The 18,650-nt window shown below is 39.9% G+C and overlaps 3 protein-coding genes across 4 annotated transcripts; all 3 read right to left on the reverse strand.

Moving 5' to 3' along the window:
- Positions 1–474: 474 nt before the first annotated feature.
- Positions 475–5,781, reverse strand: LOC103972903 (uncharacterized). The gene is made up of 2 exons (XM_009387302.3): positions 5,542–5,781; positions 475–3,026 (listed from the first exon to the last, which is right to left on the reverse strand). The coding sequence occupies exon 2, from the start codon at positions 2,879–2,881 to the stop codon at positions 938–940; it is 1,944 nt and encodes a 647-aa protein (XP_009385577.2). The 5' UTR covers positions 2,882–3,026; positions 5,542–5,781; the 3' UTR covers positions 475–937.
- Positions 5,782–6,617: 836 nt separating this feature from the next.
- On the reverse strand, positions 6,618–7,793 carry LOC135605449 (probable carboxylesterase 18). Its single transcript, XM_065095557.1, has one exon. It carries the CDS (start codon positions 7,759–7,761, stop codon positions 6,748–6,750), a length of 1,014 nt encoding a protein of 337 aa, XP_064951629.1. The 5' UTR covers positions 7,762–7,793; the 3' UTR covers positions 6,618–6,747.
- Positions 7,794–8,529: 736 nt separating this feature from the next.
- Positions 8,530–17,976, reverse strand: LOC135605448 (uncharacterized). Of its 2 annotated transcripts, none has more exons than XM_065095555.1 (10): positions 17,866–17,976; positions 17,010–17,184; positions 15,527–15,638; positions 12,823–13,013; positions 12,622–12,716; positions 12,127–12,546; positions 11,266–11,374; positions 10,262–10,539; positions 9,739–10,109; positions 8,530–8,871 (listed from the first exon to the last, which is right to left on the reverse strand). In XM_065095555.1, exons 2-10 carry the CDS (start codon positions 17,142–17,144, stop codon positions 8,747–8,749), a joined length of 1,836 nt encoding a protein of 611 aa, XP_064951627.1. In that variant the 5' UTR covers positions 17,145–17,184; positions 17,866–17,976; the 3' UTR covers positions 8,530–8,746. The 2 variants fall into 2 exon arrangements, with proteins under 2 accessions (XP_064951627.1, XP_064951628.1); XM_065095556.1 differs by having other exon boundaries at positions 17,738–17,913.
- Between the last annotated feature and the right edge of the window lie 674 nt (positions 17,977–18,650).

Below are 18,650 nucleotides of genomic sequence, written 5' to 3' on the forward strand. Positions count from 1 at the left end.
CCGAGTCAACAGCATCGTACTCCCCATTATAGGAACGAGTTCGTGTGGACCAGAGAGAGAGGCGCAGGCGTTGGGTGTTGACTTCTGAAGAACCATACAAGAGCGAGTGAGAAGCTAATTAATTGGTTCAACATCAAAGTCATAAACAATTAGCATTAACTCGATTTAAGCATATGAATGAAACCTACTTGCGATAAGCCAATCACCACCTTCAACATGAAATGAAATGAAATGATTCGAGCTGCTGCGTCTGAATCATTTGATTCTCTCCCGATGACTTATTAATGTTTCACATAGGTTTTTGGCTTCGCTAACCATTTGGCCGATATGAAGCCTACTCTAAAATGATTCAACACTACACAGCAGCATGACACCATGTCTTTCTCGTACTAACGTAGCCAAACTTCCTGTTTCAAGCCTAATTTAAACTCAAAAACAGATCAAATTGAACACAAAAAGCCTAGCATCGGATGCTGGATTCACAAAGATGGCATCAATTGCACCTCCTCAAGTATTTCATAAGACAGTTTATTGCGACCGTAAAGAAGAACAGGGTGTTGCTGGAATGCATGATGATATCCAGAAACACAAACAAAAGCATTCAGCAAGGGCATAAGGTAACTCAGCTATCGGAGACAAGAAAGACTCGTATATAGACTACCAAAAGAGGGAATAATATTGTCAATAGCTGTGATTTGCTTAAAAATTCAGACCGAGTGACTGATAGATAGAATATGGTGTGGTTTTGTTGATTGTGAGTTGGTCTTGCTTTGGAGAATCAATTGTAAAAATCTGGATGCGATAGGTAGGATGATGACGATTTGATACACTCTTGGAACGTTCCTCCATGGCAGGGGAAAGAGTGCTCTGCTGCACATTTTTACCTATCGTTGGAAACAAAATCTGCTTCATAGGAATGGAATCTCTTAATGGTAAGTTACTGATCGGTGTTTCTCTTGCTTCTGAAGCTCTCCTTCATCAAAGCAAACTTCTTTTTGCACTGTATCATAGTTTTCCCAGGCACAGCAGCAGCGACGCGTTCCCAGCGTTGGTTAACATCCTTGGGGAATGTTTTCAGAGCCTGGATAAGGGCTCGTTCTTGGGTTTCAGACCAAGCATCTTGATCCACGGCAGCAGGAACTCCATTGGAAGCTTGAACCTCTAATGGATTCTGGTCGCCTGCAGATGTTCTAGAAGATGCAGCATGAGTTCCATCAACAGGAAGGGCCTCTGTTTCCAGTCTGGTCGAAAGAGGTGAAGAGATGGTTTGAACTGGCTTCCTTTTCTCAAGGAAAGAGTCGAAAGCTTTTCCAGAGTCGGGCTTCCGAAGGAGGACTGTCTTTGTGGCCTTCAGGATCTCGTCAACTGACCTCCCAGTACCAATGTATTCTGAAATGACCTCCCACCTTCGGGAGGTTCCCTTTGGATACTTCTGCATGCCTTTCCTAAGCATCTCGATCTCTTCTTTTCCCCATGGTCTCTCTTTCTTCTCATAGTTGCTCAATGGACCACCCACCTTGGCATCTGTTACAGTGCCATTAGGTTTCAGAGATAGGTCTTGAAAACTGGTAGTCTTCCCTTTTTTCATCACATCTGAACTGCTTCCACCCTGTGCATCCCTTAGCAACTTGGCTCTCTCCATTTTCTCCTTACCCTCCATGGTGTCACAAAGAAGCTTGAGCTGCTCCAGGTCAAATGACATGCATATACTTTCCACAATATCTTCTGAAAGATCAAGCAAATTCTCTGAGACCAACTGTGCAGAGAGAGTGCGCAAACGAGTCCTTTCTTTGCGCAAGAGCTTTTTCTCTTTTTCCTTTATTTTTTTCTGGTTCAGAGCAGCTTCTGCCATCTTCCTCTCTTGCTCCTCCTTTTGCTGCCTTTCCTCTTCGGCAGCTTTTGCTGCCTCTTCCTCCTGCAACTTCCTTGCCAGAATTTTTGCCTCCTTCTTTCTCTTCTTCTCAGCCTTTTCCTCTTCCTTCCAACTCAGAATTCTAGGATCTTTCTTGTAAGCATTGTCAACAAGGGCCCTAACCCGTGCATGTTCCTCCTTTCTAGCCTTCTCCCTCAACTTTGCATTCTGCCTCTCCATCCATCTCTTATGATCACGAGACTCAGCTTGCTCTAAATCAAACTCATCTGCATGAGGGAACTCCCTCCAACTTTTAAAAGTGTACCAGAAATTATAGAAACTGTCCACATCTTCCATAGATGTGTTCTCGTCTCCTAGAGGAGGAACAGGCTGACTCACAGACCATCTTCCATTTCTCATAAATGCTGGCCCAAAAACCTTGAAGAAATCTTGTGGAGCACAGTCAGTTGGAATATCATCATCAAATTCATCAGTTGAGTCATATATTCTTCTTTTAACTGGATCTATTAGGACTTCATACGCCTCCTGAATAGCTTTGAAATGACTTTCTATTTCATCCTTCTTAGCCTGTCTAGCCTCTTCTGTTTCTTCAGCAAGAATAAGTGCAGCCTGTTTGTCAGGATGATGCTTCAATGCAGTCTCACGGTAACTCTTTCGTATCTGATCCTCAGTAGCTAGGAACCGCAAATGCCCCAAGCCCAAGAGTGCGTAATGGTCTTTTTGAGTGCTTCCAGCACTAGATTTCTTTCTGCCCTTACTGCCATAAGAATCTGAAGATGGTAAATGCTCTTGACCCCTGTCATCTGATTGAACACTTTGTCCATCAGTTTCAGCATCTTCTTCATCCCACAATCCCAGCAGTTTAAGTGCAGCAGAATGAAATGCATGCCCTGCAGGTTCAAAATTGTATGCCTTTACAGGAAGGGAATTTGATGAGAAGAAAAGGGGCTCCCCATTTTGAATCTCTGCCAAATATGTAAGCAGCAAAGTGCCCTCATGTCTGCCCATACTGCATAAATCCACTCTAGACCCCCTCAAAGGCTGATTCAACTTCGAATTATGACAATGAAAACAACTGAAAACACCCTTAAATGATCGACGTGGATTACAGATCAAATTCACCTAGCAATTCTTCTGGCTTCAAAGTTGCACACTGTTTCACAAACCAACTATCAATTAGCAATGACATCCATAGAGATGCAGGAGAGTTAACATGAAACCCAAGGAACTACAGTGCAATATTTCAAGCCTTATCAAAGCAAATAATACAATATACTACTTCATGCCAACATGGTTAATAATACACACTAATTATTTGAAATTTTGTTCTCTATCAACAAAAGAGAGAAAAGTTCAGGCCACATGGTAACAGAAAGCTATCAGTTATATTTGACCAACTTTACTTTGCGAGGAGAGCTTAACTTAAAAACTAAAATATAACAAGCAAAATGTTAGGCTTGCCATATTAAGACAAAAAAAAGTTACACACAAAACATAAACAAAAAAGAATAAGAAAGAATCCCACAAAAAACACACAAATAGAGTTGTATGCACTTTTGCAAACATTCCAAATATCAACATTGTCTAAATAAAACACAAAAGTAATGTTTTTCAGAAGGTGCATTATCTCCAAAATATAAAACTCTGAAACAAGTTCCCAACAATGAAATTGTTTAGCAAAGCCAACATAAACTGTAAACATGTTGAAACTGGAACCCAGCTGTTTATTTAATTGATCTCATTTTGGCAACCCTATGCTTGATATTTCCAAACTCTATTTGTGCCACCCTTGAAATATGTATTCCTTCCATAACTTTTTCTACTCTTGCGAGGGGTTCCTAAGAAAGTCATAGACATGGTGTGTTTTGGCTATATACACATATTTCACCATAAATCAATTAAGCAAAATAAGGAAAATAGAATCATTGGTTCACAGAAGGTTAAAAGCATAAAAAAGATAACAAATTCTGAAAGTAAGAAAAATAAAAAAAAAATGAACTTAATAAATGAAAACATTATATCAACTGTTACATTATACCTATACTAACATAATTTTATTTCCCTATGCATTTATATGAGCATTTGGTAATGCTTTCACTTACATGGAACCAACCAAACCAAGTGGTCAATCTACAAACTAGTCCTAATGAGTAAAAGAAAACTATAGTAGCCATGTATCAATGCCTTTATGTAATATGGCTTTATCTTGGATTTGAATCCTCCATTTTCCTTACCACTTTAAATGGACTCCCAAGACTCGGTACTTGTGAAAATAAATCTGATGATGTTTATGATCAATTAATTGGATGGGCTAGTGTAGAATTCATTCTTACGAACTATACAAATTGAATTGTGGGAGAGTGAGTCTTGACATCATGATAAGGTTGCTTCTTTGGTACCAGGTGAGCAAGGTCCAAATTATTGAAACAACCTCTTTTTATACAGTGGTAACATTGCATCCACTGACCTCCCCAAGCTTCGCATTGGTGAGAGCTCAGCGCATTACAATGACCTTTGTATACGAATCAAATTGTGAGGACAAGGGTTGTGTCCTTTTATTTCTACTTAAGAGGATATTAGGAGGGCTTCAAATCGCGATAAATGAACTAAAATGCTTTGAAGATTGGTTAGAAGGTAATTCATCCACAGTAATTTCATGGTTATTGGTGTAAGTAACAGGAAGGATAACATGCTGTTACAAGAAGCCTATACTTCTAAAGGTCGCGTATGTCAAAGTTCCTGATAATTTTAGAGGAGACAGTACCGCTGAGCCGGTGAGACTTGTTGGTTGTATGTCTGGCTTTATTTATATTCTAAATTTCCACTGGAGGAGTTATGTTTCCATAAGATCAATGTATCAGGATGTAGTTTTGGGGAGATTAATAAACATATGATCGAGGCTTTGCCTTCCTCCTTACCGAGAAGACAAGTAACCACAATGCAAGAGAGGAAGCATCTAAATTAGTCCAGCAGGAATTGGAATCTTTACTGACCACAGATGAAATAGTGCAAGAAGCACAAAGCCCAGGCAGCCATTCAAACCTAATGAGACCAGCACAATTCACCAAACTTGAGGAAAGTAGCATCCCTTTACTAACAGCGATCATGCAGCTCTAACACTCCAAGAGACATGATAACAAATCAAGGCAGAGAACAGGAAACCCAGAGTAAGGAGAACCTAAACCTAATCTTTGCGAGAACACGCAATAAAGCGACAATCTGCCTTCAGGAATCAGGAGAACAACAGCCTAAATCGGAGGTTCGAGTCTGGTTGATCGAACTGTTGGTCAGGATCGCCCATAGGAAAGCCTAAAGAGCAAGCTCCATTCCCGTGTACAAGAATACTAGAAAACCACGAACAAACCCTGAAGACCACAAGAAGGAGAGAAAATAGGATCTCAAGATCATAGAGCCATAGATCGTGGGAAATCAAGTGACACATAAATCAGAAAGCCAAGCACGATATCAGACCAGCTTGTGTTCTTATGAGCTGATCATCCTCCGCCAAACACCAACACAAATCAAATCACACGCCAACTATCAGTTCTACAAGAAACCACATAACCGAACAAAATCAAACGAGGACGACCTAATCCCGTGGAACAGACACAGGCGATCGAAAACCGAGCAACAAAATCAACCGAGGAAGCGCGGGTAGCCACTCGTACCTCTTCTGCCTCCTCCCCTGGACGGGCGGTGGCGAGGACGGGAGTCCGTCGAGAAGGCGTGGGCGAGCTCGTCTTCTCGATGTTACCGCCGCAGTCTGCTACGGCTGATGAGGGAGGTGGCCAAAGATTAAGTCGAGCACGCAGACGCGCTCTCGGCCTCTCCAAAGTGGTGGCGGCGGCGGCCGAAACGGGGCGGATGCTTCGAGCCAGGAAGTGGGAGCTTAGGGTTCATTCCCAGCACTTCGCCGTAGATGTGATCTGGACCGTTGATTCCAAGCTGGCTAACTCCCCAAACCCAACCTCGAACAGCTACTGTTGGGCCTTCACTTGAGCCAACCATAGATCATGAATCGACGGGCCAGATGAGCTTGATCCGGACCCAATCGACGGTCACCAACCGCTGACTATATTTCGAAGGCCTAATTACTACTCTAATTAAAATTTGAGGTTTTATTAAATATATTAAATAGTTAATAATAATATATATATATATATATATATAAACAAAGAACAGTTATTCTGTTTTATTTAATTAAGAATTTTTGGTACAAAAGACAAGTGATAAAAAGGGGATATATTAACATCGAAATGATAAATACAGCTCATTATAAAGCTGAAATCATCAAGCCATTAAATATGTTTATAGTGTGTATTTATTATCAATTATAGTTGCTAAAATTTGGTTACATAAGCCCAATTAATTCTATTCCTAATCGACAAGAGAAAGAATTATTATTATGATCCAATTAGATGAGAAAATTATTGAGAGAAAATTATTGGTTTAATGATGATAGAACAATGTCTAACTCGGTTTATATGTCATATATGTGAATCAATGATTTGTCAAAAAGATTGAAATAATATTTTGATGAAAAGAAATCGATATATTTCTATTTATAAAATTTAATTTAATTTTTTAATAAATAAATAAATATTAAATAAATTTAAATTCGATTTTTATTGAAATAGATAAACTTAATAAAATATTATTCAAACCCCATAAAATAAAAAGATTCTAAGAATAGTAAAATTATAGCATCAATCATTTTAATTAAAAATGATGCAAAAATTGGAGGTGTTGGAAATTTTGTAGGGTATTATAGGTTATAATTCATGGGGAAAATGTTTGATGGATTGATTTGACATTTTAATTTGTTTATTTATTTGATCACAATCTCCAGCTACTTTAGTGTGCTGTTACTGGTGCTATTTTGCTGGTGATCGATGGGCGTCGACGAAGCGTTTGATCTCCTCCATCAGCGCCGACGCCTCCTTCAGCTCGGGAAAGGCGTAGAAGGCGTGGATGGCATCCGGGTACTCCACCAGCCGTGCCGCTTTACCCCTCGACCGTAGCCCCTCGTAGTAGCGCCGCTGCCAGTCCTGCAGCGGGTCGAATCCCCCCACCACCACCATCGCTTCCGGCAACGCCGCCTCCAGCTCCCCGGCCGCCGCCCGCGTGCCGAACACGTTCGAAGCCTCGTGGTCCCGGTCTGCCCCCTCCGGCAGGAACGCGCGCCACATCCAGTCCGTCCGCTCCACCGACAGCAGCGGCACCCGGGTCAGCCGCAACTCCGCCTCCGTCCGCTCCTCCCCGCCGAAGAACGGCTGGATCAGCACCATCCCTGCGAGACGCACCCTCTCCCACCCGGCGCCCGCGGCCCAGCGCCGGGCCACGTGGTGGGCGATGTTCGCCCCGGCGGAGTCACCCGCCAGGAAGCAGCAGGAGAGGTCGGCCGCGGCCGGGTCAGCGGAGGCGAGGCCCCCGTGGTCCAGGAAGCGGAGCACGTCGGTCCCGTCCTCGTACGGCGCCGGATAGCGGTGCTCCGGGGCGAGGCGGTAGTTCACGGAGACGACGAGGGCGCGGACCTCGTGGCAGATCCGGCGGCAGACGGCGTCGTAGGCGCGGGAGGCGGGGGAGAGGAAAGCGAACCCGCCGCCATGGAAGAAGACGATGACGGGGAAGGGTTCGCCAGCGGCGGCGGCAGAGTCGGAGGGGGCGAAGAGGCGGAACCAGATGTGGCGGGCCGGGTCGACGACGACGTCAGCGGAGCGGACGCCGCAGTGGGGTTTAGCGGAGGCCGGGGAACGGGCGTCCAAGAGGGATAGAAGGCGCCGGTTGACGGTGCCGTTGGAGCGGCGGGCGGCGTCGGTGACGGCAGAGGCGACGGCGACGGAGATCCGCGTGGTCCACGGGAGCGGAGGGCGTGGCGCTTGCGTCATTTTGCTCGCTCTAGTGCTCCTTTAGTGGCGTGGCCGCGACACCGGGACGCTTACGGTGGAGGGGGGTAATGAAGGGATAAGAATCGCGTGATGATCACGTGCAATGGCGTGAGCTTGCGGTGGAGCACAACTTAAGTTACGATTCAGTTAGCGACCGGAGGACATGGAACGGGCGGAAGCCAGCGAGAGCAGACACTTGAGGCACTACGCGACGGTCTTCCAAAATGGAACCGGTGACGCGTGACATCATCTTCGTCCAACCGAGTTAGGCGAGTCGTCGAGGGAAGGTGGATTATGGTAGGACGTCGGCGACTGCGATGCACGTGTCTCAGGCCTCTCTCTCCATATGGTTGGTGTGACCCTAATGAGCCACACGCCTCCACATATCATTATTATGTGTTTTAATTGCATCCATAAAAAGGGACGCAATCGTTTTTGACGGACCTACTGATGATGTGATGACGGCAGGAATGTCATCGAACTGTCTTCAACTGACCTAAATGTTGATGTCACCACCGAACTGCTCTGATCTGACAGATTCTTTACATAAGGATCCGACAATTACAATTGTCGTCGGACCAAATAGAACTGAAGTGGCAGAATTATAAGCACCACATTAAAAGGTGACAAGAACCAAACAGAGCTATACCTACAGACAACGGTACAAAGTAAATGCAGGAGTAAAAGGCAAGATTAGTCCGCAAGATCGGTTGTCTATACAGACTAGAAAGAAGAGAGAGAAGAAAGGATACAAATAACAATACGAAGTTCACGCAAACACAGCCATGAGAAATTTAACCGATCTTCACCTTTCTCTCAACAACAGGTAGTCTCAATATCGAATACAGATGTGATATAATTTACTGAACTCAGAAAAAGCATCTTCATTTCAACTCGGAAACATCAGCATTATCATCCAGAAGCAGGTCTTATAATCCAAAAGGAAGGAGAAACTACTGATACAGGCCGCTCGGTCCTCCAGGTATCATTTCTTGGTTTTGTCTAACACCTCAATGTGTCTCTTTGGAATGCCATAGTGGTCCACAAGGTGCTTCGCCAGGTCATCGATCACACCACCTTGAACCAGCACTTCATGTTGTCCCTTCTTACCTGAAATCACTCGACCAAGTAAAAATTTGCATGGAAAATCCATTATATAAATTGAAACACAAATCTAGCAAATCAAAGTCAGAATGACGATGATTTTGCAAGCACCATGTTGAGCAGTCACTTGAAAAGTACAAAGAGATGGAAACCAGATTCTACAAAATAACCCTGAAATTTCTGATATAGTATCATGTAAATGATAGCATACAACACTGTTAATGAAGCTTTCGGCAATTACCTGTTCCAATTACCGTTTGCAAGACAATACTGAAACTACCTCATGTTTACTTTCCTTTCTTTCATTGCCATTTAAATTTTCAAACAAAAACTCCAATAGTTCTTATTGATTGTCTCGCAGATATTCTAATCTGAATATGTGCTGATAATAGTCACAGGTACGATCTACATGTCAAAATATCATATGCAGTAAAATTTAGTCAGGCAGATGATTTCTAGTCTTAGCAAGACTGCCTCAATGAAATGAGCAATCATATATATTCAGACTTCCCAAGTCCTTCAAACGTTTGATTATCTTAGTAACACAATACCCACGACAGCGAGCAAATACATTCCAATCATTTGGCTCCATTAAGGGTGACAACTTTGATAATCAAAGAGTCATTATTCCTTTCACGTTATTTGAACATATTTGGTATTCGATGCTTCTCACAGAACCTTCTGTTATATAGGTCAATATATTACCTACTTATAAATAATAAAACAAATGAAACTATCTCGACTTGATTGTGAACTATCCAAAAGCACCTGGATTGTCGTGCAAGTAGTCAATGCATCAACAAAGAAATCATGCTTGTCCTTCTACAACAATTATACAAAAATCAACCTTCTGCTAATTGAATAAGATCAAACCTGGAATTTCTGCCACTGATGTACTGCACGCAAACTTCTTTTGCAATTCAGAAGCCAGTGAGTCAGCATCCATCAAAAAAGTTTCCAAGCCTGAGACCCTTGTCACCTTCTTGTTCCCTTGTCGTCGTTCAGTCATAATCTGAATGGGTCTCACAGCACCCTTACGCACGGCAACTTCATTTCCTTTTGATACTCTATGATGAATCTGCATCCTGCTTAAAAATGTTGAACCTAGATCTTTCTTGTGGACGTCTGTGGGATAAGTTGAGCCCTTCTTGATAGTCCCTTTGTAAAGAGCATCACACAACGCAGCATCCAGAGTTACCATTGCCTTATCTGTTGGCTTAACCAGATTTTCCTTCTCAACATATCTGACTTGCCAAGAATTAAACTAAATAGTGACTATTCCAGAACATCACAACAGAAAATGAAAAAAAGAAGTGATAACAAAAAGATCTTATAAGCCATGTGATTCAGCAAACCCTGTTAGAAGCGAAAAGCAGGATTTTAACATCAAATGCACCTGAAGGCAATGTCCGTGGCATCTGATGCACTATAATAGCTTCCGGTGTCAGCTCCAACAGCGGTGAATATGGACTTTACATGAGTGCTTGGTTTGTAGACTTCAACTACCTCAAGTTGTAGTTTCGTGTGTGCACCCTCACTGACTGAGTTATCATGCCTTTGTTCAGCATTTTCTGGTACCCGTTTCTCTGGCTTAAATGCCATGAACTGTTGATGACAACGGTTAATGCTAAGTAACATGACCTCTTTTTTATATTTATCCTCCTTTGCTGATATCTGTTCAGAAATAGCAATCAACAAGAAAAGAAACCTTTTGCATCAGCTTATAAACATCAAATGTCTAATAACTCATTAACTCCCATCCAAATTTCTCATAAAGACGACTGTAAAAAAATGAAACTATATTCAATAAGCACTATAATCATGCACATTACTTTGTACATGCTCATACTTTAAGTAGTATCCTAGAAGCTGCTGTTCCAATTAGGAAGGTGTCGTTATTTGTTTCATTATCAGATGTGAAGATTAGATGAAAATATTTAACGAGGTAAATGATATAAAAAGGCAGAACTGAGTCCTCATTCCAGGATCCAGATAGTAGATGACTTTTGATCAAGAAGTATTTGGTCCTAGACAGTTGCCTAAACACATCTTAGATAATTGGAGAAGCTCATTCTATAAACCAAAAAAAAGGTCAGCTAGTAATCATGTGCATTTTTCATAAGGAATAGACAACCTAGCAGGATAGCATGCTTGTATACTGCTAGAGCAGAAATAGATGGATGAACTCTCAATTTTATTCACAGTAAAGGGAAATTTGAGAAAATAGCTGCACATACGAACAAGAACTTAAAAATCACTCCCAAACAGTGCTATCACTGATTGTATGTGTGTCTGTTCAAGTTTATTCAATGCTCTTACACTGATAGAGAAACCCAAACTAAAGAAGTACCATAATTTCTTTTTTCAAAATATTACTAAAAGCTTTGGGTAAATGCTCACCAGCCCAGCAGAAGATTTGGATTGCAACCACTTCGAAAGTTTCTTATGAGAAGATTTTTTAATGTCCAAAGTAATGCCTGAAGGTCTGCATGGTAGTACATGGTTTGACCTATGTGCCACAAGCATATTACATAAGAAAACTGAATTATTTAGAGGACAATTCAAGGCTTCAAGCACAGAAAACATATTGTACTTGAAGTAAGCATATATTCGTATCACACATCTAATGTTGCCTGGTAGAGAATCTAGAGATAGCAAGAAAGACCAACCACTTGAACTTAATGTAGTTGACAAGTCTCAGTTTTCTTTTGCTTCGAGCAGAATAGAGGGTATAGACAGTAAGTCTCTAACTCAATTCAATATGACATGCCATGATAGGTTATAACGTAATGGCTTGGTAATATAACAAAAGTCCTATGAAATTATCAACAAAACCAGTATGAACTATTAGAGTCTGTGACTTCCATGGTTACTGGCAAAAATGTGATACAGAATCTACAGACAGCTCCAACCTATAGAAAGGGCAAAGAGTAACATGAATAATAAAAGCATGACTACAAAATTTCAGCCATTTATAATACTAAAATGCTAAATCTTTAGGACATGAAATCTAACATCTGTCATGGCACTTCTGCTGTTAACCTTGTAGTTGAAAAATAAACCAGTTTCATGGATGGGCAGAATCATATGACATTTATTACCCTTTAATACACAACAAATTTGAACAAACTTAACTAGTAACTTTCTGAGCCAACAATTACAGCAAAAAAATTATATTTGTAATAGGAAGAATAAAATAACTGACAGAAAGTTATTGATTCAACAATCAGGATAAACGGCTTGAAAACTAGGAAGTTTTACCATAGTGTGCTTCCAGGCATGGGAAGATCTTTATCTTTAACCGTTGCATGCAATGCTTGCAAGAGGCATTTGTCCAGGAGGGCATCAATTTCTTCACTAGACAAAGTTTGCTGTTCCTTCTCATCACTTGGTTCTTCAGCTGTAACATTGTCTGATACTTTTAGCCCACTTATATCAGTAGTCATTTCTTCAGAGATTTGATCAGTAACATCTAAGTTCATTGGAGCATCAATATCTGTGCTGGCATGGATATTTGATGTATCAACACGATCTCTTTCTGCTGTATTAACATGATCTTCATCATTTGAAGCATCCAAAGGTTCATCAGCTGGCTGAGAAATTGACAATAAATTAGGATCTTCCATGACAACATCTTCCAAAAAGCCAGCATTTGGAATATAGTGACCTTCAGCTGATTGCCTGTATGGAACAAAAGCAACATTAAGATAATAGGTCGGGTTAAAAATTTCTCCAGCCTTTGGCCAAGATACTTACCACAGATAATCACGATAATAATGTGTTATTCTTAAAGCCTTCCCACGTAAACCAGCTTTTAGGGCTTCTGAACTACTCATAGTGGTGGCTCCAACCTGTAGAAATTGGGTACCACATCACAACAATGGTTTGCACCGGAATGCAGAAAGAGAATGGAACTTTAAACACAATAACTTAATGTTATAGATAAAGCACACTTACTGCGATTGGTGCTGGATTGCCAGGAACTTTTACTGCCCATGGTTGCCCAGATAAGAATGAAGGCAGGCCTTCAGGAGGTATACTAATACCAGGGAACATCAAATCAGCACCTCCAATCACATAGCGAGAAACCTCACCACCCTTGAGCAGAAAGGATGGTATGAGTTCTGGAACTTTCCACAGCGCATAAACTGTGAATTCAACAATATAATAAATTCTCAGTCTACCAGTAATCTAACAAACACCTGATTTCCTAAATATAAATAATCAATATGGTTTGGAATTAGTTAAAACCTTGTCTTTACAATTACAATAATGTCACTGCTGGTCAGTAGAGTGTATAACCATAAAACAAGATAGATCAAGAAAAATATCATTCTGCTGAAAGATGCATCCATTTAGCCAATTCAATTGCCTAATACGAACCTCTAACCAAATTACCAAATTCAGCATGTTGGACCTTTTGCATCCTAAATATGCACAGTAAGCTATTGTGGAGTCACATAAAACAAACAAGAGAAAGCATCATAAAACAACTAATAGAAAAAGGGGAAGAAAAAAAACCAAAATAGTCCAAGAAATTTGAGCAATTCAGAAGTATACTCTTTATGAACCTTTGATCTTTACATGACTGTATCCATGTCAAAACCAACTCCCAGCATATGAAAATATATATCATATCATGACACTGGCAATACAGTGACAATATAGATGAATAACACTTATAACATGTAGAAACCCGAACTAGTATGAAAAACTGCATAAGATTGAAAGCAGATAAAACTAGAAGCAGTGAATTCTATATGACACCGGACAATAACAAGTAACAACAAGCTGCAATGTCGCACCTATTTCTACATGGATCTTTCCTTGACATTGAGCCCTATTTATGGCTATATAGTATTCAAATTAAGAGCAAAGTCAAATCTAATCTTATTGTTCCTGGTGACGTTTTCTTAGATTACCTACTGTTTCTCCTTGCAACAGTAATTATAATTGACTCAATTCGTCTGACCAAAGCACTTGAGATCTCCTTGAATAAATTCATGCCATCTTTGATGGTTTTCCCTCACATGACCCTCATAAGAAGAGAGCTTAATCATTTAAAAAAATAGGCATTTCTTATTGAATCTATTTTACTGATCTCACACATCCATCTCAACATTCTCATGTTGGTAACACTATTATTTGTACATATGTACAAACTGCCAAATACTCCATTCCATAAAGTTTGGCTAGCCTTGTAGATAACTTATCATTTTGCATTTACACAAAGATCAACAGAACCTTCCATGCCCCTCACAATTTTAATCATCACACTTTTATTTAGAAAAAAATATAGTCAAACTCCATTCTCTGTTGAAATATATTCAATATTCTTTAAACTTTTATTCATGATAAATTTTATCTAGCTATGTTGACTATACTCTCTATTTTTCTTATAGCATTACTGAAGTTGAAATTTACACATACATTTTTAGTCCTACATAAACTAAAACTATTAATTTTTAAAGTTTGTACCTATAACTCAAATTCAGAACTAACTACAAATAGACTCTCATCAATTGTAACAATATAATTCTTCAATATCTTGGACTTGCTTCAATTCCTTCAAACCAAACTCAAAGAAAGGATGTCATTACACAGAGTCAAAGCCAACTATTAATGAGTAAAGGAACTCTTAATTTTATTATATATATAGCTCAAGTACCAACACATCACCATTTGGGAACTATAATAAAAGATGATGAAATACAAAAGACAAAAAAGCCAAAATGGAAGGCAAAGCTTCCAATTAATCATCCTTAAAAATTGTCCTTTCAATAATGCCTGTTGATATAAATGCTCCAAATTTTCTTATTTGTTGATGCTCTCCTCCTTTTTCTGTATGATTATCATTTGGAGAGATAAGTTTGCTGATCACCATGATCCTTGATAAGAGTTCAGTTTCCATGGTGGAAAACATCTGCAATCAACCACCCATTTAGTTGACATGATTTTGAATATAGACCAGCTCCTGTATTCAATCAAAAAAATTCTTGCACATCATGAAGGTAACATCATAACCATTCATATCATATTGGTATTAGATTGAATGTTTATGACAGATCAGTTAGTTTAAGACTGCATTCTTTAGAAGTTGATATAGTTCTTAAAGCACACATTTACCTGAACAGAGTCATTAACTAACGGGCAAAAAAATCATTAAATGTGATAATGTAGATTGAATTTATTTAGAGATGCAAACATGTAGACCTGTCTAAAAAGAATCTTGAGGTGTTTCTACCAACATAAGGCTGAAAAGCTTCTTTTTCTTGATAAATTGACCAACCAGGCCACATTAATCCTAGTTAACTTCATTCTAGTTCCTTTTTTTCTTTTGGTTCATGTTGTCTTGTTAAAATCCATAAAGTGAATGTCTTTTGGAGAAACTTAAAGGCCTAACTGCAGCATAAAAATTGTAAACGCTTCATAAATGACCATAAAAGCACTTTTCAATAAAAAAGGTAGCATGATGTTTACTGTTGATTTTTCCTTCAAAAATAAAAGGTCCTTTAAGAGTATCGTTATGTTAATGATAGACAAACAAAATAAAAATCAGCTCATTCATGAAAGAAATACCGAAAAGGGAAACATACACAGTGACAGAAATGTGAGAGAACATAGTATACTAGAGTATAAGAACGCAATAAATTGTAAACACCTGTTGGGTATATCTCAGTGCCTCGTCCATCAATGTCAAAAAGCATAGGAAGCCCTCCTTCTATAACATAAACATGAACCCTATTTGTGTATTTAGCCACTGTTATGTCAGCCTAAAAATGTTTTGTTGGGAAAAGGAAAAAAAAAAGTAAGTTGCAGCAAATTATAGATTCAAGCAAAAGAAATAGCATTATGCATTATACAGAATGAGACAGAACAAAAATGATGCAAATGCATGGATTTGTAAACAGATTTTGAACTGCAAGTGGAGTTATATTGCAAAAGTCAAAAAAGAGTTATATTAAATATGATATGTCCCTCGTCTGTCTCATCAAAACTGACTTGCAAATAGATTTTGAACTGCAAATGTAGTTTGGGTCTTGTGAAAATCAAATTAAAAGTGTCATCTCAAGATATAAGGTAGCAGAAAAGCATGGGCCCGAGAGATCTCCAGACGTCAAAAGCAAGGAATGTATTTGCATATGTATTCAACTAGAGATTCATGAATATGCTGCAATCTAGTTATTATTGCCAAACACTATTGAACACAGTAAAAGAAGGAATTCTGGAATGCTGCATAAAATTACGAAAGTCATTCTCAGTGACAACAAAAAGCACGCATGCATTGATCAATTGTATCCTATACAAAAGAAAAATTATAATAAATTTACCATAGTAAGAGAACTTGTTAAACAATATTTTCATTGATGACAAGTAATAAACTCTCGCGGAACATATATGAAACATTTTTTGTTAATTATTATGTGGTCTCATCAAACCTGTAAATCTTTTTCAAGTCTATACTATAATTTGCTGTTCTTAAAAGTTGAAACCATAAATCTGCACAAGACTGATAAATTAATTTAGTTTATAAAACTGTGGAATTTCAGTGTAAACTGTAAATTGTGCCTCCACACATCCACCATCAAGTCAGGCATCATTTTTTGGTTGTTATACACATTACAATGATGACTTATCAACTGAAGGTTAAGCGCCAACTAAGGTTTGCTCTGGACACATCAGCTTTTAACTTTTCTTTCTTTTTCCAATTCCTTTTTTAAATAGACCTTATTTATACTCACGGATACTTTTAAGGAAGTACAACCTTCACAAATCCTAACACACTAATTGTTATGCCAATAACAAGGTCAAGCATTTTTCAAATTTTTTATTGCCACTCACACTCATGTTAACTTCTGTTTGTCCTTTCTGTTTTTCCTATCCTCCAGTTAAAATTCATGTAGTTATAATCTAACAATATACAGAAAGTAATTGTGCAACTCCAAAATAATGTGCCAACACAATTACATACATAATGGTAAAACGATTTTGTGATATACACAGCATAAGTAAAATGACTACTTGAAAGAAAGCAAAGACAGAGATACAAGTTGCTGTGCACTGATCCTATTCATGGCCCATGTTGTATCCCTCATGCATATTACAGGTTTTCGTCATTTCATAAACTAGTTGCCACTTTTTACCTTAGGGGGAAGAATTTCATCAATATTAGCATCTGAAGCATGTGGAAATCTTTCCTTTGTGGTTCTTCTCAGCTTCTTCTTATCTGCTCCTGATAGGCGCTGCAATAATTTTGCCTCAACTGGCTTTTTAAACATGATTACTTGCCAGTATCAAGCAGTCTAAGTGTAGATGGTGCTGCATAGACATCATTCAACTGTTAGTGCATAGTTTTGCAGAAATCCTACATAAGATTCCATTTTGATTAACCCTACAAGTTTAGCTTTACACCTAAGAAACATCAGTTATGTTTTCATTATCGATTAACTGAAGAAATTTGGTAGAATTGTCCATCTCGATCCTCTAATATGCCAAAGAGAGGTCTACTAGGTCCATAAGTGATTCGTGAAGATTGTGGTTTTTCTTGCAAAGCCTACTGACCTATATCATGCAGCTGGAATCCATCTAGTGCTGATATAACATACTCGACAACTCAAACCTAAATATTCTGACAAAAATTTGGACATACAACTGTCAAATGCACGATCGACATGCACCTACACCACCACGACAACCCTACACAAGATATCTGGTCATGAACCCAGGTTTCTATCATTACCAACTAAATGCAAGTTCCAGAAGCTCAGCAAACAACGATTATTGTAACATCAGATTCCTTTTACCCTACACAGGAACCAAGAATGATCATAATTTTGCGATTCTCGAACAAATTGGAGGCGTCACAACATACCCTAACAAGATCCGAGCGCAGTCACCATAACCGATGCTAACACGACCCAATCGCAGAGGATTAAACCCAAATGAATAGATTGGAGTCGAATATACGGAAGATTAAAGAGATAATAGAGCTCAGATTACCGAAGGAGAAACCCTGCGTCTTAGCAAGAGGCCGAGAAGACGACACCGGAGTAGAGAACAAAAGCGGCGCCCGCAAGCATAAATGGTAGTCCGCGGTATGGCATCCTTCGCGATGCGGACGCTAGACTTGGATCCGATTCGTTTGGGTTTGGCCACTCACGTGCCGAACACGACGCTGCATCACCGTCAAAACACACGATCTAATTTTGTCGTGCTTTGAGATTCGTGGCAATGTCACGTTGTATCGATGAGTGCCGAAGTCGAGTCAAATTGTCTGCATCGACTCCACTTGCCATTGGGTTGGGTTCGGCTACCGAAGTAGCAGATTTGGATGTGGATGAGATCGGCCCGAGCACATTGAACCACACCGCAAACCGGTACGGCCACTCGACCGTTACCCGCAACTGCTGCCCGCCACCATCGCGAACGAATCGGACGGCCGAGATCTGGGCGATGGCGGAAACTGGCGCGCACGAAGTTTTGATTCGGGCCCATCTTTTCTCGGACGCTCCCGTCTTACCCTAGCGGTCACTCTGACGGGCAATTTGGGCTTTACAAGTGGGGTCGGTTGCAGTTTGTCGAGTATGTACACGGGTAGAGAAAAAGGTATCTGAAGTAGGGTGACTGCAACGCTCGTCGAACGGGATCGTCGTGCTCTCCTCTCTTGATGAAACATTTCGGCCGGATTAGAAGGAAAAAAGAACGGGAAAAATGCGTTGGCTCAGCGGGATTTTAGGGCTTGGGGATCCGCAAAACCCTCTCCGCTACCTTTACTCTCCTCCAAT

Source organism: Musa acuminata, chromosome BXJ2-2 (genome assembly GCF_036884655.1).
Source record: "Musa acuminata AAA Group cultivar baxijiao chromosome BXJ2-2, Cavendish_Baxijiao_AAA, whole genome shotgun sequence".
NCBI classification, from domain to species: domain Eukaryota; kingdom Viridiplantae; phylum Streptophyta; class Magnoliopsida; order Zingiberales; family Musaceae; genus Musa; species Musa acuminata.

Excerpts from the sequence above, each read along its gene's own strand:
- LOC135605448 (XM_065095555.1), bottom strand. The coding sequence starts at position 17,144 with ATGTTTAAAAAGCCAGTTGAGGCAAAATTATTGCAGCGCCTATCAGGA. Across the intron at positions 12,547-12,621 it reads TATTATCGTGATTATCTGTG|GCAATCAGCTGAAGGTCACT; the intron begins GTAAGTATCTTG and ends TGTTCCATACAG. Across the intron at positions 11,375-12,126 it reads ATGCCTGGAAGCACACTATG|GTCAAACCATGTACTACCAT; the intron begins GTAAAACTTCCT and ends TGTGGCACATAG.
- LOC135605449 (XM_065095557.1), bottom strand. The coding sequence starts at position 7,761 with ATGACGCAAGCGCCACGCCCTCCGCTCCCGTGGACCACGCGGATCTCC.
- LOC103972903 (XM_009387302.3), bottom strand. The coding sequence starts at position 2,881 with ATGGGCAGACATGAGGGCACTTTGCTGCTTACATATTTGGCAGAGATT.